General features: G+C 28.0%; 1 protein-coding gene across 7 annotated transcripts in view; it reads right to left on the reverse strand.

Annotated features, from left to right (window-relative positions):
* Positions 1-24,079, reverse strand: part of LOC107436941 (cAMP-dependent protein kinase inhibitor gamma) — a 95,911-nt gene that overhangs the window by 2,513 nt on the left and 69,319 nt on the right. For 3 of the 7 annotated variants that reach the window (XM_043049895.3, XM_071177438.2, XM_071177436.2), the window contains 2 exons: positions 23,252-23,308; positions 438-621 (listed from right to left, as the gene is read on the reverse strand). In XM_043049895.3, coding sequence (XP_042905829.1) covers positions 438-600 — 163 coding nt within the window. In that variant the 5' untranslated portion in view covers positions 601-621; positions 23,252-23,308. Of the gene's footprint in view, positions 1-437; positions 622-703; positions 786-23,251; positions 23,309-24,079 lie in introns of those variants that run through there. The other 4 variants (XM_071177437.2, XM_071177439.2, XM_087157223.1 and 1 more) reach the window with 3 other exon arrangements.

Consider the following 24,079-nt stretch of genomic DNA (forward strand, 5'->3'; position numbering starts at 1 on the left):
GAATTAAACAAATTTAATATTTTTAATAATGTAGTAACTAATTCAATGAACGATTTCTTTTATAAAAGAAAAATAATTATCAAACCAAAGAAAGTAATACATTAAGCTAAAACTTTAAAGTATTAAAACTTTAAATTAACGCTACATTTCAACCCAGCTCACAAAGTATACAGAATTCATGATATTTTCTTACTTCCCGATAATTTATCAACAATAAGCAATAACAATGAATTCATAATAATTTCTTACTTCCCGATAATTTATCAACAATAAGCAATAATAATGAATAATGTAAACTCTTAGTTACCATGCCAACGCAATTCAAAATTTCATGCAATTTTTTTCCTTCTAATTATTATATTTAATACCGAAAGTTTATTAAATATTAAAACATAATGCACTGCAATATAACTAAAATTAATTTCTTAATTTGTTACCTGAACAAGATAATTTTTGTAAACTATCGGGCAAAGATGCCGTGCTGACAGCGGCACCTTCGGCTCGAATATCCGGCATTGCATTTCTTCTTCCCGTTCGTCCTGTTTGTAGGAAATCATCAAAAGCCGGGGAAGTGGCTGCACTTTCTACTTCCATGGCCATTCAATCAGATAATGAACTAAACTGTAAAATGAAATGTTATTACTTGGAGTAATTTGTAGCTGCAAGATGCGTAACATTCAGATAAATAAATTGTGTTAAATACGAAGGAGTCCGCGAAGAAGTTGGATTCCTGCCATAGCTGAAAATATAAAATAGATGACGCGATCAACAATGACGAAATTCATTGTTTAATATTAATGGCGCCATCTAGGTGCTTATATTGAAATAATCTTCAAAAAATCTTGGAAGAATAAGGGGATTCAACATTTTTCTTTTTTAAGTTCTTGATAACAGAGGGCGGACATTTAAGGGACAGGAAAAACGTAGGTAGTACAGGTAACGTAAAAGAACAGCAAGATTAAACTAAATAATAATGGAATAAAATTAATTGAAACTACGTTGACTTCATTGGAGAAAATATTTTTATTTCTGTCAGATCTGAAATGAAAATTGCGCATTACTTTCTACTGACAAATATAAAAACATTTTCGTCGCTGCAGTTTCCTTGAAATATGGTGGTTTTTAAATGTTTTTTAAATTTCATTATTGATATTACTTTCTCTTTAATTTTGTGTCTGTTATAAAATGTTGAAAAAATGCCGAAATTTCGTTTGACAAAAGATTCTATTCGGCGATTATGTGGTAGTGATATAAATTCTGCTTGTTTCAGTCAGGAAATGATTGAAATTTTTATTATCAGTAGACACAGATTTCCAGTGGAAATTTGTGAACTTTAGTTAGTCCAAAAGTGGTCGGTGTCGTCATAGATGATAAATTACTGAAGGTGATATATTTTATTTATAGATAGCGGTCAGGAAACAATGAAAATTACCATTTCAATTAAGCACTGAGTTCGTGTAAAGATTGGAGTTTTCCAGTCTAGTTATGTTAGTCCCTATGTCAGTAGAATCAGTGCAATCAAATATTAGGGAGCCATGGTTCCAGTTAATTGGAAACTTATTGAAAATTTGATTGCAAGATTCTATCTTCACAGACAAGAAAACGAGTGAATAAAACATAGTAAAAAATTACGAATTTTCTCCTAATTGTATTATTATTAGATTTAATAACTTTTTGAAACTCTTTTATTGAATCAAAATTTAATATCATAGCTGCTAATCTTACTGGATATTCCAGTAGAGAATTGAATTTTGCCAGTTTCTCCTGGTATAATAAAAAATTCTCCTGTTTTTAGCATATTTTAAAAAATTCTCTAAAATTGGAAAATTTTCCAAAAGAAAAAAAAAAGAGATTAATATAGAATTTTATAAGCATCAGATTATTTTTGCAAGAGTATTTAAGTACGGCTGCTAAAATGTATAGTAATTTGTTTGAAGCGTTTCGTATATCAATGTTCCAAAATGTTTAGTTTTTATGTATTCAAAACTTGTTTCTAAATTAAAGAATATTATTAATAAATTTAACTTGTTAAAACAAGCTATAATGAACTCAATAGCGATTTCTATTCTAATTCTTAAAATTTATAGTCTGAAAGAAATATGCAATAGAGGCACGGATTGAATTTGTAACCAGAGTTTATTCTTGCTTAAAGATAGATGCTATTATTCTAAATGGTAGATAGCTACAGACATTTGAATACTATCAGTATTTGTTTTCATATTAGTCCATTCCTTCGAAAAATATCACGTAATCTCAGAATAAGAATTAAATGTTCATACGATCTCTCGCATGAACTTAGAACATAAAATATACAGGCTCAATTTTATGCAGGGCCTTGAACCACTCAAGCTTTTAATTCACCATTTTATCTTCACCTTTAGTCCAAAAAAGTAGTTTTCTCTTATCGCCTCGGCCTAACTTCGTTGCCCACAATGGACAATCCATAAAACGGATTTTGAAACAATGCAGTCACGCAAACGATTTGAATGCAGGAAGAACGAACTTTTTTTATTTTTTATTCTGGTAACTTTTTAAGGAATCTCGTTTCGTTTAAGTAAAGACAAATACTCAAAAAATTGGTCGCTGGTTTACTGGGTTGAAACGGTGGGTTCAATGACCATAGCACCGAACTGGGTTAGATATTTTTAATAGAGTACGTTTTGTCTCATTTATAAATAGAAATAAAACTATCAAACGATAAATTAACAATAAATTAACAGATAATATAACTTTAATTCTCTGAATATTCGTATCAGCTGATTTAAAATTTATTTAATTTTAATTAAATTTAAATTTATTTAAAAGTAATTAATAGTGCTCGTAAATTTGTATTAATGTTAATAAAATGTTCAATTAAGGAAAGATAAATAATTTTGAATTATAGAGTTGAGATTAGCGATATGTATGATTGTAAATTAAAACTAAAATGATCGTAAATTAAAACTATGACCTGCATCACATTTGGCACCTCAGAAATTTGTGTTTTAGGTTTCTTTTAAGCGGAATTTCTCCCCATTTAATCTTAAAACTTTTCTGCATGACTATTATTTTTATTTTTTTAATGGAAAGATGATACAGTGCCCTGCTTCAGCTTAAATTTTGGATTATGTCACATAAAATGAAATAATTTAAATTGGTGCAAAAAATTGAATACCTTAAATTTTAAAATTTTTCTCTCATTATTAAAATAAATGATAAAAATTAATTTAAATAATGGATACTAAATAAAGATAAAGAAGAATAAACAATCTCAAATTATTTTGCATAAAATTATCTGTGGATAAATGACTTTTGAAATTGTGTATCAAAATTTTGGTATAAATTATTTAATAGAAGGTTGGTATTTGGTAATAGTAGGTTGGTATAAATTAGTGTCAACTGTTAATTTTTTTTGTAACGATTAAGTTGTAGCTTTAAGTTTTATTTAATGAGAACTATTTAACCAATTTAATCCGTATTTTATATTTTGGATTATGATTTTATAGTTTCAAATCACAAAAGATTTTATTTTCTTATTAATCAAACATTGTCTGACCAGCACTAAATTTCGCAGTCATAAAATATAAATTATTTTTAAATAATTTCTTTTTACTTAATTTCTTTTTATTTAGTATAAAATTATTTATTTTTGGGAAATTATTTTTAGGCTTACGAGTTTTATTAATTGTGTGCAAACACTTTGGATCAAACGATTCGTTAAGAGTTGAAATATTGCTTTTTTTTTTTTTAAAATTTTTGTTTTGTTTATGATTATGAATTTAATTTCACTGCTTTTCCAAATTTAGAAATAGTATTACATTAGAGATCCTAAATTCAAATTTGATGAAAAAATTTCTTTATCGTGATAAAAAACATATAATTTGACATTATTTACACACGATAACTTACATCTTATGGTTTTTCATAGAGAAGTTTTCAAAATTTTTAAACTGGAAAATCGAATTAAGAAAAGTTATTAATGGCAATTTGCATCTCATAATAAAAATAACATGCCTTTCATCAATACATATTTGCACCACAGAATCAAATATAGCAGGGTGTTTCATTTGATTTGCACGTGGTCTATTAAAAATTTGCAGTTTTTCTGTTTTGATTGCTTAAAGAATTTGATGATTTAAGTTTATACAATATCATCAAATGTTGCTTGATAAAAAATTTCATTCGCTTCAAAAATAAACAAATTAGAAATAACAGTCGACATGCTTCAAGTGCTCAAAAACAAGTAATCATTTTCAAGACTTGCCAGACTTGAATAAGAATAAGCAAAAGTGGTTTGAAAAATGAAGCTTACCGTTTTATTTTTGTCAACGAAAAATAAAGGTAAGAAAAAACTAGAAAAACAGCTGCAGCCGAGAGAAAAAAAAAAGATTAAAAACAGATATAGAAAAACTACAATGGTCCGGTGGAGCAAGTCATGTTAAATTGCATTTCCACGAGCTATGAAAAGGTGACGAGGAACTAATGTCGTTAACAAGGGAATCAGTATCCATGTGAATAAAACAAGGTTCCAGGGCATCACTTTTGCTTCTTCTCATTCACATCTGACAAGTCTTGAAAACGGATGCCAGTTTTTGCGCGCTTGAAATATGTCGACTGTTATATCTAATTTGTATGTTTTTGAAACGAACGAAATTTTTAAATCAGTAATATATTACCGGTAAATAGAAATTTCGCTACAGTTAGAAATTATTTTTACCTCTAAATTTATAAATTTTAATTCCTGTTCCTGCAATATAGTATTCACAAAATATGGTTTTTGTTAATTTCTCTCCTTATTTTTGCAAACTGTTTGTCAGTGTTTGCTATGAAAAATTCTTAAATAGTAAAATTAATACTTATAATAAAAACATTTTTTTAATAACATTATTAATAAAAAAAATAAGGAATAATAATAAAAAGTAAACTTTTACAAAATGAAAAGAAATTATAGTGTACATTCTTTATTATTTATTAAATAATTAAAAAATAGAAATTTTGAAATTTTTGTCACTATATTTTTATTCTTTAAATAAATAGGAACTTTGCTATGGCCAAAAATTATTTTTACATGCATTTATAAAATTTAATTCCTGTTTTTGTAGTGTAGAACTAAATAAAAGCATATGATTGATTTCAAATACTCTTATAATATAGATTAACGTAATTAAAATAAAGTTAATAAAATCTACTGGAATATATTAATTATTTTTCTTTTAACTTAGAATTTTTTCCCCGACAGAACGAATTTAAAGTTTTGCCGGGATCACAACTTTTTTAAAAGGCTATTGCTATGCTGATGACAATTCTCTTCTTTGAATTCAAGCTAGAAAAAAAAATATCAATAACTTAAGCTTTCCTACATTTTAAAATCTAAAACTATTCTATATAAAAAATTAAAAAAATAATTCAACATTTCTTTCACTTAACATGAAAATAAATCTTCGAAAGGAATTTGAAATATACTTTAAATTTGATTAATATGGTAAAAAAAAAAAAAAATCAAAGAATAATTTTTTTTTGTATTTATAACGCATAATTTTAATAGTAATACCAGACATAACTCATTCTAACACCTTTTTTACTGAACTAAAAAATCTTAAATATTCAGAATTACAACATTTCGTCAACTATTAAGAATGTTTCAGCGGGTACCATTGAAATTTACCATTATAAAAATACGTTAAATAAAACCCACATTTCAGCAAGCTACATTAGGGCACAATTTATTATACAGATAGTTATTGACCATCTGAAATAGCTGTATTTAATTGAGAAAATTCAAATGAAAGCAAGAAAGTATGTAGTATTGGCTCTCACAGCATAGGGATTGTAAATGAACCGCAGATGGACAGCTCATGAATAATCACGTGACTCCTCGTTTCAGGTAAAAACGAAAGTAAGCGTTTTTTTGCTTAAAAATAACTTAATAACTAGCATTCTAATCTTAGGAAAGTAATAAAATGTTTCTTGGGAGTTTTAAGGGATTCTGAATTAAAATTATAAAATAAATTGATTGTAATAGTCCACTGTGGTGTTTGAAAATTTTATAAATTTGCAAATATCTCAACTTGTTTTAACAATTGAGCTTTAATATTTAAAATGCATAACGGCGAGTATGGTTTTCGGTGAAAAATAATTTTTTTTATTATTAAATTAGGTTACTCAATTTTTAATTTTAAAGTTAGAGGATATATACCGATGCAATTATTTGTAAATAAATATCCTTTAAGTAATTTATCAAATACATATTGTTATTGGAAAAAAATATTATTAAAAATTATTTATTTCTTTTTGATTGCCATTTTATTGAAATAATTTCAGAAAAATTACTTAAATAGTAAATAAATAATCATTTATTGGTTCGATGCAAACCTATTACATGTTTCAAAAATTATTTCAGGTTTAAAGAAAAAAAGTTGGTATTCATGGAACCCCTGTGACCTTTCTGGGGAACACTATTTGTAAAACGCTGTTTTAGATTATTTTAACAGTCTCACCACTATAACTACTACTTCTCAGGCGTTTTAATATATTGAGAAATATTAGTCACAGAGAATTTTTCTACCTTGCTATAGCTATAGTTCAACCATTAAATAATGCTTCAATTATGGCTCTTGATGTGTCTTATGCTTTTTAAACAGTAGTATGCTCTCTCTGCTATTAGCTCCCCTTAATATGCAAAGCGTGTAACATATTTCAATAAATCTTTATTTATTCTAAAAAAAAATTTCGGAATACAACAAATATTTAGTAGATAAACACACAACGAAAATTTTTACTTCGCGTGTCATTTTGAAACGAATTGATTTATTTGAATAACAGAATTCTCTAAATTGTTTTTCATCTTTTCTCAAAGGAAAACTCGAATAGTTTCGCAAATAAATTCATCGAGAAATGCCGTAAAATATTCTCGTTACATTAACAGCAAGGGGATTGTGAAAGATTTCTGAGCAGTCGTAACTTAATTACAGAAATTTATGAAACATGATGTTGTCTTTATAATTCGCTAATTTAATTTAACATGAAAACCACATTTCCTTAGATGGAAAAATGAGGAAAGCTTTCGATTTGGTATGTAAAACAGAAGAAAGAGGAACGAACATTTTTATTCTTTTTAAATAGAGGTCTTTCCTAATTTTTTTCAGGCGGTGAATAAAGTTGTTTGTAATAATGTTGCTTTACAAAATAATAAATATTTATTGGAAAATAAAATGCCGCTGTGCATAAAATAAAAAGCCGACAAGATTCGGAAATTTGAGATTTACATAGTTTTTTCTTCTTTGTTTCATTAAATTAAATTACAGTTATCTTAGGAATCACAGATTATACTTACTTCATGGTTACTCATAAATATTTTATTCTTATGTAAATATCTCGCCCGCAAAATTAAATTTATTACTATACAATAAATTATTCAAACTAAATTTTAAAGCCTTAAACATTTAGCATCGTTAAAAATAGATTTTTATTGTAGTAGAGGTTGGAGCGGAGAAACGGGAAACTTCGAACTTTGAGTTCGCAACCGATAGTATGCGTTGAAAAGTGTTGCAATTGAGTAATGACGCAACATTGGTACAGTGCAGGATGTTTAGATTATGCGTCGCATTGTCGCATCTTCTAAATGTGGACTTCCATGGCCTGCGTGATCTCCTGATTTGAGTGATGTCTTCTTTTGCTGGTATCTTAAAAAGCAATGTGTACTACACACATTTTTCAGCTGTCCATGCGCTAAGACTTGAAGGAGAAATCACTGTCATTTTCCGAGGTATGCACCAAGCATTATGGAATTTCTTTAGCAAGCTATTATAAAATATATTTACCGGTGAACTTATTATCCTGAACGCAGTTCGAAATGAATGTTTAAGAGAATGGTAACAACACAAAATGCGTGTTTAAGAGTAAGGACACAGCAAAGAATGCTCCGTTTCAATGTTCAATTCAAATTTACCAACAAAACAAGGAATTTCGTACTTACTTTTCCTTACTTTTTTAAGCACTAAGCATAATCATTACGGCATAAAAAGTCCCGGACGCGATTTTCCAATCCAGCAGCCTTTCACGACCCGATTTGATGTTTGGAATTTTCTAATATTTAAAAATACCTGATTCTTGACTTTTTTTTTTCCGTCCAGATGTCAAATTATTTTTAAAAAACAAAAATAAAAACTTGAATTATAATTACAACCAATTACAACCAAAGAAAAAAAATCTTAAAAAAAAAAAGAGTCTTTAAAGGCCGCTGGATTGTAAATTAGCATCCCGGATTGGTGGTCGAGAGGACTGGGTATATAACATGTGTAACTTTTGAGGCATTTCTTCGTATTCAGAACAGTAAACGATAAAGTAGTTTTAAAAAATCTAATTTCAAATAACACAAATTTAATAAGACCCGTGATAACCTTGTAAAAATAATTGTTGGCTTTTAATATCTTTTCGAAAAAGGCCAATTTCAAAAATTTTTTAAGTGTGTTGGCAACAAATAGACAACATTACATTATGAAGCTATTTTTTATCCATTAGTTGATTCTTCAAATAAAGAACAATTTTTATAAGTAAAGTTTGTAAAACGGAATCAATGCTATGCTCATTTTCTTGAAAACGTCTTTCGAGCAGTGTCCATTTTTTTTAAAATACGCATTTTCACTTGTGTCCATTTTCTCAAACATGTATTTTCACCTGTGTCCATTTTCTGAAACTGGAATAAAACTGGAAACTGGAACTGTCTGGAATAAAAAGCTCGTAGATGACGATGCGAGCGCATCTCTCCCTTGTTGTTTTTAGGAAGTAAGGAGACCTGGATCATTTTGTTAAGAGAACATAAGGGATATAGTGCATATACATATGCACAGGTTTTACAATTTAATTTTATGATGGAATTCCTACAGATGGATAGTCTGATGAAAAATGTGGGAAGAAATGGAAAACTTCCATAAAAAAAAACATTTCAACAGGAAAATTCCATCAACTAATGTGTAGAAACTTTTTTCTCACCGATTTATTTTTACCATTTCTTTGCAACACTAAAATTTTTGTTACATCTGCGAAGGTTGTAACCCATACTTAATATAGTATAATTAAGTAGTACTTTAAATGGAGTTTTCCCTCCAAATAGATTAAAAATTAAAAAAAAAAATCTTTAAACTTTTTAAAAAAATCACCAACACGGCGAGATTTTTGCACTGGGAGGAAAATAAAGAAGATAAATACATTTTCAAATTTTGAATATGTAAGAAAAACAATCTAGTCTTCAGTCTAATCTAATTTCTTCAGTAATAAATAAAAAAAAAAAAATAGCTTTTCTAACAAATTTGTGGAGTTACTTCATATCGACATTTTGTACCATTTTCCTTATTAGCAAAAAGGGCGTTGACCAAAACATGACCGAACAATCAGAAATAACTGTTACGGTCTCCTCACAGTTATACAAAGGGTATATTATTCTCGAAAAAAAAGAGTTATTTATGACAACTGAGGCTTTGATGAACATTCTTTAAGTATTCCATTTTAAGAATTCCATATATTTAAAGCCAAAAATTTTTCTCGAGTGTTATAATGCTCCCCCAATTTAATATTAGATTAATTCTATTCCTTCTAAATATATTCAGAGCTAAACTATGAAGTACGCATCTTTCCATGTCTTCAGTTATAAAGTTCTTGGTTTATAGTAGCTTCACACATAAATGCCCACCGCACATGTGTCACCACCAATCCCCGTGAGCTAAAACTTCCTGTCCATTGTCAGTCATTAATTAAGATCAGGGAATAAAGAGAGGATGCTCTCTGATGACGTTAAAGAGTTAACTTTGGAGCTAAGAGGAACTATTGTCATTACCTACGTCAAGGACTATCACCATATGAAGTTGGAAAGTTTTAATTTCGTGTTGTATTATTCACGTGATCACAAATGTGAAACCGAGATTTATGCATGATCGAAGTTTTTGGATTCTGAAATTATAATATGCCATTTCTCAAAAGAAAAGAGGCGCTGTAGGTAATTTGAACAATAGCGCAAGCTTATGAAATTATCTCGTGAATGTATTGTTATGATTTTATCCTAGTTACCATAAACTAAATTTTTCATACAATTTTTTAAGAAAACGGAATTAGTGAGTAAAAAAACAAAAAGAAACAATCAAGGATTTAAAGTAAATCTAAAAAAGGTATTTTAAGTAAGCATAATTTGCACATATTTAAGTTTATATAACAATGCATTTAATATTTATCTCACTAGTAACAGAAGAAGCAAACTTGATTCTCTATTTTCGCACGATTTCTGTACCTATTCGGAAAAAGATTACATAAATGGTGGCATAAATACTAATTAATAATAATACCCACATTTATGATACTAAATTTGTAGCATTTAGTAATTTGTCAGCTCTAAATCTATACATTTTAAGACTATAACAAATACATTCTATTAATACACACACTAGCCAATGTATACAAAAATTATTATTCTAGGGACTTATTTTTATATCAAATAACGCAAGTTTCTATCCGATTGCAACTTACAGACACTTGGATACGCAAATAGGAACAAAGTTGCAGTTAACAATGTTGCAAAAGTTGGCTCTAACATTTTTAATATATTAAAAACGTTAGATTAATATTTTTGAATCTGTTGTTGTACAACTTCATGTTGAATTTTTAACAAATAATTTTTAAACCACATTGCAAAAACTGTAAGCCAATTAAATAAATTAAAAATTTTTGTGCCAACTTTTGCAACATTATTAACTGCAATTTAGTTCCCATTTGCGTATTCAAGTGCCAGTAAGTTGCAATCGTATAGAAATTTGCGTTATTTGATATAAAAATGAGTCCCTAGAATAATAAATTTTTTCAATAAAAATTTCTTTTCATTAATTAACACTTGCATATTTTATTTTATAAAGTTTTTAAATAATTTATGCGTCAATTTTGATTTATCAATACGCGTTTAGTATCAAATTATATTCACGTAATCATGCATCATATAACATGTACTATTCCTTAAAAATAAATTTTTCAACTCTAGATAGTACAGAATCCAGAAAACGTGAGCTATATTATAAACTCAATGTTCAAACACAAAATTATGCCAATATTAAAATAATATTTATGAGTTAAAAATACTCAGTTTTTCCAATTCTTGACAACACTCATGCGAGCGTAAAACCATTTTATTTTTTCAAATATGATTGGCTGAATAGATTTGCACTGATAAGCCACCAGCTTATTAATGCTAAATATTGACTGAAAGCCCTCAAACATTTACACTGAGTGAGTGAAGTCTGTAATATATGTCGAACAGATTAGATATTGTATGCATACAAATATTTCACAATAATTTTGTAGATCAAAATTTATATGCGAGCGACAAACGAGAAGTTTTAGAACCAATAAAGCTAAAAGTATTTCAACTTTCAGAATTCGTCACGGTTTATGAAAAGCTTATTAAAAATAGCAAGCGATATTTCTCTCCAAGTTAAAAGGAAAATAAGTAATTCTAATAACAGAAGCAATGTTAGTTTTCACTTTATCCTTAATTAAAGTTATGACTTAATTTTGTATGATTTCGAAAAAATATATCTCTTCATTTATTTTAAATTTAGAGGGCGAATTGAATACTTTTTAAGCAACATAATGTTACCTAATTTTTAAATTAAATTAAAAATAGATGATTAAGTTACATTTTATTGATTCGAAGATATTTTATTTTTATAAAATTTAAATAAATGAGGTTTATTTTTAGTTATAAAAGATTTCTTTTTATGTATGGTGATAAAAGTTAAGAGTTAAAAATGAAAATAATGAGGAAAATCATGGAGAGAATTCTATTATTTGTCTCAATTTTTGTTTTCAAAACTTTACCGCGTTATTTTCTAATTGAATCAATTTGTGAAAATTCATTTTTTAAAAAGCCCATTAACATTTATTAAAGTTTTTAAAATTTCATATAAAATTAAAACTATAAAATGCTTTTTCATTTTATAAAAATGCATCTTTCTATTTTATTATTGATGTTTATTGCACTGTAAAAAAATTCTGAATCAAATTACGGTAAAAAGTACCGGCATTCATGGACTATTTTACTGTAAAATCTATTTTTGTTGTAAAGTTTTACGGAACCAATTAATCTGATATACCATAATTTTTGCTGTAACATTTAGTGTAAAAATCACTGTAATTAGACAAATATTACTTTAAAACTTACGGTATGAAATTTTACGAATACCAGGGTGGAATTTAATTAATTGTCTTAACTTTTTTTGAGAGTAAAGGGTATTGGTTTCAGAGCAATTCAACTAGAATAAATAAATTTAAAATATCACAATAATAGCATTGTCATTATCATTAATAATATCATTATCAATAAAATTTACTTCGTATAGTTTTCAAATAAAAATGGCATCGATTAAGTACAAATACATTTCACCAGTTTATTGTTTATATTATTGCATATTTAAAGCTTCATTTTTTATTTATATAAGATATGAAACTTCAAAGACAATATTTTGAGATTATTTCAAATACAAACTAATAATATGTGCAACTTAAAAACGGTTGTATTACAATAAAGAAATCCAGTAATAAACAATATAATCAAATTCCTCCCACCGCTTAAGTGAATACGTTAAGATAAGAAAAAAAATTATCTTATTTTTTTCCAACGGGAGAAAAATATGTTGGATAATGATAATAAAAACGGTATTAAAGTGTTTAAAAACCAGCACTTCTCCTTCCTTGCACCGACTTTAAAAATTTTTGTAACTTCTTTTCTAAAAACATAGCACTTCGCTACAGAAAGCTATTGTTTACGAAATGCATTGTAGAGTTGGAAGAAAACAAATAAAAGTTACATTATATTTTCAATAATTGCGTATTTTGATTAGAATTTATTGTTTATGATTTTCCTTCACATTTTTTTTGTTGATATGTATCCATTTTTATTACCAATTTAAGATTACATTGAAGGATAGCTTTGCAAGGAACGTATTTTACATGATATAAAGTTGTCGATAAAGAACTAAATAAATATAGCATAGCAGAATCGGATTTCTTCAAAACTTTAAATCAACTTCTCGAATTTTAACCTTATATGAAATATTTTTTTTAACTTTAAAAATGCTCAAGTAATTTCTTTACTTTTTTCGAATGTAAGCAAGTTTTCTATAGCTTATAGTGAGTAAAAATAAAAGAGTGCTTTTCGGCCCATCTCCAGATAAAAAACTTATGTCTGGGAAGCATACAATGCTGCTAGTTTTTTAAAAATAATAATTTATATAATATCGAACTTTCCTGAACATAAATACTTTTTCTTTAGTATTTTTTCAGCATTCCTCATGATAGATTGCATTTGAAACAAAAAATTAATTCCTTATAAAAGCTACTAATATGGTTTCAATTTTTAGCTTTGAAATATTATCATTTATCTTATTAGTTTTTTACAGGTTGCACTAAATTAGACTTACGGTTTTTAAAGAATTGATAACAGGAAAATAGTTAAAATTAAAGAAATGATTCAAACAACAGATTATTGTGTCAAGGTATAACTTTATCTCTCTGAGGTTCCTGGCTTTAGTCCGACAACTTTCCAGCAGATGGCGCTGTAAGTACTTTAACTGTGCGGTTTTGGGTTTTGATGAATTAAATTTTCATTTACGACATGTGATTGGGTTAATGGTGAACATTTCGAAAATATCATGGTGTGATTTTTATTCTGTGAGGTTTTTTTTTTAAATATATATAATTTTGAGTTGTTATACTTTGATTTACAGATTTAATACTACCAGTGCCCTCAGTTGAAAATATTTTGAACAACAAACGAGATCTTTAGCAGGAAAATTTAATTAAACCTTGCCACCTGAATTCGCTTTAAGAATGGTTCATTTAACCTCAACTATTTCGCTGTTTTAGATTTTTGAAATTCGTTAGCCTCATTTAGAACACCCTGTATCATACAAATGTGCAGCTTTAATAAAAAAAAGCCCAAATTTCAGCTTTTTTAACATGCTTTTTGTAGTTTTTTCAAATCGATAAACAATAGCACCTTTTTAAGACACCAGAAAGTGCTAAATTCTATACAGTGAAGAGTTATATTAAAATTTATATTAATCCTAATAACCTTTACTTCTAACAAGTGAAAGAGTTTGCTTTTCTTACTTCCGGTAAAATTTGTTTTTCGATAGTAGGATTTTCAGTGCTGTGAAGAAGCATATAATCAGATAAAAATTCTTGATTAATACTATTATTTTTTTCTAAACTATATCCTAAAATCGCACTTGGACGTTAGCTTCCCTTATGCTCCTTACGTAAGATTTGGAGCAACTGCGCATGTGCTTGCGCTTATTTTAGATGCTATATATCTTTACGTGATGTTGGCATCGTTCATGTTATAAAGACAAAGCTGCAGGCACTGATTTAATTAATTTTTTTCTTTTTTAACATTATGATTGTCTAATTGCAACTAGGTCGATAAGAAACTAGATATATTTTCGTTATTTTAAACTTATATTTATATTTTAATTATACTATTTAGTTGGAAGAATTTTAACTTCTATAATATTTTTTTTATTCTACAGAATTTGTCTCATTTTATTTTAAAGATAAGATATGTTCTATTGTTTCTCATTTAAGTTTCTTAAAGCCAGAAACCTTTCTCTGGTACAAAAGTGCAAAGGCTTATTGTGTTTGAATTATCATTATTCGAATTAATTCGGTATTTATTTTAACCTTTAATAGTTATGGAATAGATTGTGCAAAGAAAATATAAATAATACTTGCAATATAGAATTGGTGCTATCAAAATATAAACGTGGTTTATTTATGTAAAAAAATAGTGAAATTATAGTTTAAAATTATAGGTATTAACAAAGAAATGAAAGAAATAGTTTACAGTCTATTGTTTAGACTGGTTGTAGAAACAATATGACTTATAATATATCGCTTTGAATTTGTTGTTTTTTAAACATAGCAGCGTGATTTTTTCTCTTACATATTATACAATCTACCAAATTTTTCTTCTCACATGACCGCAGCTTTGCGTGGATCAAAGTATCGAAAATCGTATCCATATTCAAATCTCCATATGCCAAGCTTCAAGGAGATAGGTTACTTAATTTGCAAACGCTTGTTTTGATTTTGTAGCACAAGTTAAAATGATATTCCACTACGTTAGAGTTTTTAACTTAAAGATTTTTGCAAAATCTCTTATTTTAATTTATTTAAGTTTGGTACTTTTCTATGGCGTATGCGCATTTCACCAGAACTGTCGCATGCGCACTTACTTCAAATCTTGCATATGGAAGCTTACAGAAGCTAACGTAAATTTGCGAAATCTCCCTAATAAATATAAAAATGAACTTTTTTTATCCCCAATTTTAACTGAAGTAGCTTTTAAAACAATCACATAAGTAAGAGTATGTTATGTTTTAAGAGCAACTTGTTAGCTTAGTTAAGAATATTCATTTTTTTTTAAGCTAAAGGACGTGGAGGTTTAAACGACAGTGCACTCAATGTGCTAGCAATTCTCTCTAATGCAAATAGTTAATCAAAAGTATCGTAAAAACTGAATAAAAAATATTGATTTCTGGTATGCAGTATGCTTTTTTATCAACTGTACTAACGAACTTCCAACGTTTAATCAACGAACACTTATAGAAGCAATCAATGGTTTTGTTTCAAATGGTTATTTTTTTTCGTGAAGGTCTTTTTCATCAACTTAAAAGCTCTTTCGCTCATATAAAATCAATATTTTTACCATTTGTGAGATTAAAATTAACATTTTTAAATATTTTTTATGACGACCATTCAAAAAATATTTGAATAGTATGATATTTTATTTCCACATCGCTTCATTTAAATTTCGAAATTCAAGCTATGTTTTGTTCAATAAAAAATTATTTTCACTTATAATTATAATAGTAACGTTAGAACTTAGCTGCTTGACTGAAACCTCAAACAAAAGATTTCCAAGATTTATATAACTGAGGCTGGATAAACATTTGTTGCGATACAACCACATGCCAAAGTGCTTTCCTTTACCAAAAAAAAAAAAAAAAAAAAAAAAAAAGAAAAAAAAAAAAAGGAAAAATCATTCAGAAATGTATTTCTAATTCTTTTTTAAAATTCATTTAGAAATTTAGAATAAATTTTTCCATGAAAAACAATAGATATAAAAAGAATTTATAAATTACCAGAAAAAGACTTCGATTGAATAAGGTTAAGTTGTTTGACTTGCAGCCTTGTCAATATTTGGTAAGCATTGATGAAGAATTGCCTGAAAGGTTTTTTAGTCACACTTGACTATAGATATACTATGAAAAATTGGTGCTTAAAATTATTGAAATTTTCTTCCTTTTTGACGAAAAAGTTTCCTGTTCCGGGTGAAGATTTTGTTACATTGAGGAATTATACTGTCGTAGACGGAGCAGTTGGCATCTCTGCAAAAGTATAAGGCTTAGGGCTTTTAATCAACCAACACAATTTGTGATGAAATGAACACAAAAAAATAAAAAGGAATGAGAGTGAATAAGCATAAACATTCACAGTTAGTTAGTCCCTGGGAATCTTGCTTGAGAATCGAATGCGTTTAACCCTGTATCATTTTGTTACATGGTGCAAATGATTTGAAAATCAGAGAGTACTGGGACGACATGTAAGTGAAGAAATGATTTGCCATAAGTTTGCCTTTCATCAAAAAATTACATGATTTCGAGACGTAATAATTGTCGAAAATAATGAGATACAGATCAAGTATTGCTGAATCGTCAAAAAATCGGAATTTTTTGTCTAAGAGTATGGTACAAACATTTTAAAACTCAAAATGAGAAGAAAAAAAATCAGTAGATAAAGTTATAGTATAAGTAGAATGGTTATCAGTTTTTTAATCCGCAATGTCCCGAAAGTAATTTAAATGTCCGATTTACCTTTGAAATTTAAAATTATTTTAAAAATATAAAAATGTGAAAATTAGTTTTTGAAATAATTTTTGCAATAAGATCATTATTTGCTATTTTTGTTAGCACAATTACATATTTTTTAAATTTAGAAGGAAACCCGTCACAGCTTAAACTTTTGATACTAGAATGTTGTGATTTGATTAAATTTTTGATACTAAATACTGTTACTTTAATTATTTCCTAAAAGTCTACACAATTTAAAAGAAAAAAAATTGAATAATTCTTTATTTATAATAAATTTTATTGAAAAATCGGACATCTATTTTTAAAATTTGTTTTTTCCACAAACATCAACTTTCTTAACTTTTTTTATTTATAAATGTGATAATTTTAATATTTAAAATCTAATATATGTAATTCTCTTACGTGGCTCCCAAATTTTGGCTGTATTTCTTTTCCGCCGGTGGCACGTTTGCTTTGTTTTGTTTACGTTCCTATTTCTCTTACACGGCGAATCGACCAATGATTGCCGCTAAAAATGTCACATGCCAAATCTAGCTGAGGTGGCTCAAGATATAGCGCTTTTAAAAACGGAAACTGAAATAACCAGAGAGCATCAGCTGCGGCAATCTCATACTATTAAGCTAGGCAGAAGTGAGTAGTCTTTGACGATAGATCTCTACTTTAATATTTTGTCGAAAGCGCTTTTTTCACGAAATTTAGGCTCCCAAATTTTGGCTGTATTTCTTTTCCGCCGGTGGCAACGTTTGCTTTGTTTTGCTTACGTTACTATTTCTCTTACACGGCGAATCGACCAATGATTAATATAAGCCTTACCTATTGAAACGCAGAGCTATAAGTCATAAGCAGACAGCTCGCCGCACTTTACTATACTCAATACTCGACCAATGATTCCCGCTAAAAATGTCACATGCCAAATCTAGTTGAGGTGGCTCAACATATAGCGCTTTTATATATTACGAATTTATTTGACGATTTTTGATTTATATCACGAATTATACTATAGCACATTTCTAATAGGTTTAACGAATTACATGTCATCTATTTGAATTCAAATTTATTTTAATGACTTAGTATTTACTAAAAAGATTTAATTTTTTTTAAAAAAACGTTTTTATATGGATTTGAATGATTGTTTTGAATTCTTAGAATTTTGTGTATTTGCAATGTACCTAAGTTAGTAGCGAGCGAAGCGAGCTTGGTTTGCGAAGCAAACCATACAAGATTGCGTAGCAATTTTCGGGGGTTGGCGAGCGTTAGAGAGCAGGGGACGCAGCCCACTAGTTATAAATAAAAAAATAAGAACTACTTTCAGAACAAGTTGAACTTTAAGTTTTACAAATCAATATGAAACGAAACTAGTAATCACTCATTTTAGTAAAGAGTTGCAGTTCAGTTTAGAAATACATTAAATAAATTTTAAATTAGTAATTGAATAAAATACTATGTGAATAATACGCTAACGACTAAAACATAATGCATAAATATCTCGTTTAAAATCTTATAACCAAAAACTTGTCGGAAGAAATAGTCGCGTGAAATAAAACTAAACAAAATATTGGGAGACATAAAATATATGCATATCGTAAGCTATATACTTATATATAAGTAATATATAAGTATATAGCTTACGATGGTTATAATATATAAATTATAACTATCGATGGTTATAATATATAAAATTATAATCACGATGGTTATAATATATAAATTATTATAACCATTGTGGAACTACCGGCGCAATTTTGAGCTTACGACTACTCAACTCCGTAGCCTTGTAATTTTGAATCCGATTCAGAAGACAAGGGAACTTCAGGATCAAGTACTGGGATAATTTAGCTTTCGAGGAGGACTTTTTGAAGGAACTAACCCGTATTTGCGTTTCACGAAGAGAAAGACCACGAAATTCCTTCACGGTGAGCCTCACGGTATGGGGACTTTAACTCATGACTCGTCTACTACTAAGGATATTTTACGTCAGCAGTGTGGCCGGTGCGAGCCGGAAGCGGAATTCGTGTTGGGTTAGGTTTCGAACCTGGGCCATCTCAATGGGAGGCGAACGTTCAATACTCTGAGCCACCACAGCTCCTATATATTTAAATGAAACAAAAATATTGTGAGTAAAATTTATTCTGAAGAAAATTAACATCGTTTACCAAGCTGTACATTATACAAAGCTATTCTCAGGGCGAAATTTGAAATAAAGCAAATTCTTGATTTTTGCTTTGAAGAAGATTTAAACTGATTTCATAATACGAAACAACTAAAGATGTTTTTTAATGTAATTTACTAGAAACAAAACTCCTTTGTTGCATATTTAAATTTTGTTTACAATCTATCGAATAATTAATTGAAAGAATATCCTTTCTTCCATTCAAAACTAAGCAAAAATTGACTTATTTGCAAACTATCGACCGTCAACCAGAGCGAATCCGAAACATCGTTACTTGAAGTATTTTCTTCTTTATTTTTGAGAAGTAAATTGGCTTCATTAGATGCAAATATCTTCTTGACATTTTGAGTTCCTTCGGGGGTTGAGAAAATTGTTGAAGATTTATGTGGAAACAAATATTTCTTTGCCCTTATAAAGTTTGTCCTCGATATTGGGCATTCTCTAACAAGACCACAAAAATGAAGAGAAAGAAACTTTTACTGATAAATTTTGATATTTTTAGCAGTGCCTGTTGACAGCTTCTATTGAAACTGTTAAAATGATGTTTTTTTCCTCGAGTAATGCAACTAATAAAGTATAAAGCAAAAAAAAAAAAAAAGATTGAAAAAGCGAACGCTAATTGCAGTTTGGTAAAACAGAACAATAACCTTTTTTATCCGCCGCTGGAACCCAATTGGTTTTTAAAAACTGATAAGCTGTGTAAATTTCTATATTTTAATCATTTAATTATGCTTTGTTTTAGAAATTATATTTAGAACTTTATACAAAATATGAACTTTGTACTAAACTATACTAAATATGAGAACTTTATACTAAATATTAGAAATGAATAATTTTTTCTCTTTATCACATAAAACAAAATAAAATACGGAACAATAACAAGAGAAGTCAGATTTTTTGTCTTCATTTTATTGTATTTTTGGTAGTGAACGATTTAGTCTTTTAGATTATTCAAAAAGTCGGGCACAAATATAAAATCAGACCTTTCAGAGTTGTGGGACGGGGGGAAACTATGTAAACCTATTTATTGTTTCGAATTTTAATTGGTACCTACCAAAAAATTTGTGAACCTGGACTAGCCATTGCATCAAGACTTTTAATTACTTGACGTAATTATTAGTGCTAAATTTTTTATGATAAATCTAATTATATTCTCATTGGAAAATTGGAATATCCTTGTAGCTTTGAACCATATGCAAAAAACAAGAGAACTACTGGATCAAGTATAGGGAGAAATTTTGCCTTTGTGGAGGACTTTTTTGATGGAACTAATCATCATATGCATTAAATGGAGAGGAAGACCTCTCACTATTATCCCGATGGCAAGGGGACTCGAATCCATCATCCGTCAACCACTCAGGATATTTTACGTCAGCACCGTGATCGGGGCGAGCTGGGTCAGCAATTCGTATTAACCAAATACTTTTATTTGCACTCCCGTTTCTTTTAGGGTGAAAAGTATTGTCAGAAGTAAATCAAATCTGTTGATTAAAAATAAATCGAATGATTAATTGAGCCAAGCGATAGTTAATGGAATTGTTTGTTGTTCAGAATTTGATAACCTGTATGCATACTAAAACTGCTGCAATTTTTTCAGCAACTTTTGAAGCATTTTTTATAGTTCGTTGTTGTTACGATAAATGAATTCATTTTTTGTTGCAAAATCTGTTATTTTTAGTCACGTGAGCCAGATAACCAATCGAAACGATTTCTGCTGACTGAAATCGTTTGCTGCCGTTTTCAGCTGGTTTTTAAAACACTCGACGTAGTTAGCTAGTATTTTTTACAAAATGTTATTCAACTTCTATGTTATGGTAGTGGTGTGGATTAAAAATAAATTGAAATTTTTGAAACTAATGGAATTCCTTGACTTTGAAGCAAAAATTTGATTTTTGAAGCTTATTCTCTTTACTTATTTTTCAGATCAAAAACCCCCATCAATGATTTAGTTTTATGAAGTGTTGGTTATGTGTAGTTATTTTGCTACAAATTTCTCTACTTCCCCAAAAAAGCCACTATACAGATTTAACCATATTTTTGTTTTACCTATATGTACTTACTTAAGTATAAACTCCTCTGTTTTCTGTATTATAGTTCTGCTCTTATACGCTTACTTAGATATTGGCTTCTTTATTTGCACGAATAAGAACCACTATAAAGGCATTAACACACGAAAAACCATAATATAGTCATAAGAAGTCAGATTCCTTAGCAAATTTAGTAATTCCTTAGCATTCTGTAATTAGCTTTATTGAAGTTTTTTCCATACGAACTTATAGTTCTATTAACATCTTTATTTCTACAAAAAAACTACATAAATTTAACTACATAGTTACTTTGCCAATGCACATTTACTTTAGAATTAACTTTTCCATTAGCTTATTCCCTTTACTTATTTTTCAGATCAAAAACCTCCATCAATGATTTAATTTTATGAAGTTTTGGTTATGTGTAGTTATTTTACTACAAATTTCTCTACATCTTCAAAAAAGCCACTATACGGATTTAACCATATTTTTGTTTTACCTATATGTACTTACTTAAGTATAAACTCCTCTGTTTTCTGCATTATAGTTTGGCTCTTATACGCTTACTTAGATATTGGCTTCTTTATTTGCACGAATAAGAACCACTATAAAGGCATTAACACACGCAAAACCATAATATAGTCATAAGAAGTCAGATTCCTTAGCAGAATAAATCATATGTTTACAAAGTAGCTAAATATTACCAGTAAGATACTCCAGGGAGTTTCTTTAATACACCAGATAGGATCTTTGCCTTGGAGAGATATTTTCTTTTATATATATAAGAGATTGGAACTCAGTTGGGGGGAAACAATTGCTCATTGGATGCGTTACTATGGAAACGATTCTCTTTCTCCATCCTCCATTAGGCCACTAGAGCTCATGCTCAGAGCAGGACTATTCAAACATACATACGCTTTTATGGCTTTTTGAAAAAAAGAGTTTGTCGAAGTGAGCTTTCAAGAAGAATGCGTCATTATGGAAGCTTTTTTTTATTTATTCGATATTGATACCTTTTTCGTTTCAATGTATGACTTCAGGGTTTAATTAACGATTTCATTTGAAAATGACCTTTTCTTTCAGAGGGCGATGTAATTGGCCCCGAGCCGATATCTTTTGAATTAATTCGTGTTCAGTAGAATTGATGAACTTTCATGACAGTTTTTTTTTTATCTATTTGAAAGAAACTGTTTGCTCTATTAAAGGTAGATTGCAATAGTCTGATTTATTTTCCGTAAAAATAAAAGAATGCGTAAAATAATTTTGGGAATATATAAGAATATAAATTTTCATCAAGATAATACTGTCTCCATTTTGCTAATCAACATATTTGATAACAAGAACAAGTGGGTCATTTAGCAATGAAATGTAAAGATAAATTTAGTTTCTTAATTCAAAATTTTATTTTATGAAGCTTTGAGGTTACTTTAATGTAGATTACTATTTTGTACCATGCTTATAGCTGTTTTTTTTCATTGTAAATTAAAAACAAATCTATTTCAATATTTTATTTGCATTTACAATCGAAAATTCTGAAAAGCTCTTTAAGAAATTTAGTTTACGGAATAATATACAAAGTTTAAAACGAAATATCTTAAGTTTTTTTAAAACACCTTAAATTATTTTTAGGGCATTATGAGTAAAGGCATCATGAGCGCAGGTTTGTTGCACTATTTTTGCCCTAATTGTCAAACAGATGAGCGACTTAAAATATTTATACACCTAAGTAAGGGAAAACATTTTAAAATTAATGAAAATTAGACAATTTTTTAACTAATTTAGCCATAGATTGGAAATTTAGAAATAATAGTTTCCTTAACTGTTTTTCAAATCCTAGAATAAATTCTGTCAGAAAGCAATAAATTCAAAAAGCAATTTTGAAACAATAAATAAAAATGCTATAAAATGACTAAGAAAAGGAAACAAATCATAAGAAACCTAAAATATGTTAAATTAAAAATGAAAAAATAAAAAATAAATAAATAGGAAATACAATACTACTTTTTGTAACATTTCCTCTTTTCACTAATAGCATTAATTTAAAAGAACTATTCGATAGAGAGAGTTTTTACACAATAATAATAACTGTATTAACTTTTGAAAACTTAATATAATGACAGACATTTAAAAGTAGCGATTATTAAACGAAAATAATAATATTTTACCTGAAAAACGATCTTTCCTATTCTAATCAGAATTTAATCTTAAAAATCCCAGTCTACCTGAAAAATATTTTCATTGTTAGCATAATACTTTTGTTAATAGGCAAGGTTAAAAACAAGCAAAATAATTTAAATGCATATCATAGATAAATCAACTTGGAATTAACACAATTTTTTAAAGATGAATAAAAAGAAAAGTTTTTTTTCTTCATATTTTTCCAACAATAACGTTACGATATTGTTCCTAAATACTGATTGTTATGCAATAAAATAAGTTAATAAAAATGTAAAGAGTCTTTTTTGTAGTTAGTACTCAATTTACGAATAATTATTTATGATAATATAATTATTTATCATAATATTGTGTTATGTTGTAATCTAGTTTTTAAAAAATTGAAATAAGTGAAATTTTAAAAACCAAACAAGATATTCGTAATTGGAACTGGACACTCTTATTGGAAAACTTTAAAATTTTTAAAGTAGACATTTATGTATCTGGTATTCTGGATTGATTCATTTTATTATCACCATTGAAACATCAGATTTATATATCTTATTTGTGGCTCATAACGGTTGATTGTTATTTTTATTTTTGTTATTATTTCTTATGATTATTTCTTATGATTATTTATTGTTATCATTATTTATTATTATTATTATTATAACCATTATTGGTTATTATTATTATTAGTTATTTATTGCTATTATTAATTGCTGTTATTCATTATTAATTATTTATGATGAATAATTAAAATGATAGTGGGATTTATTATTTTTTCACTTACAATTAACTTATTTATTAACGAACTTATTATTTTTTCCTCGAGGGTT

The sequence above is a fragment of the Parasteatoda tepidariorum genome, chromosome 2 (assembly GCF_982258835.1).
Source record: "Parasteatoda tepidariorum strain Cologne lab strain chromosome 2, Ptep-v5.0, whole genome shotgun sequence".
NCBI classification, from domain to species: Eukaryota; Metazoa; Arthropoda; class Arachnida; order Araneae; family Theridiidae; genus Parasteatoda; species Parasteatoda tepidariorum.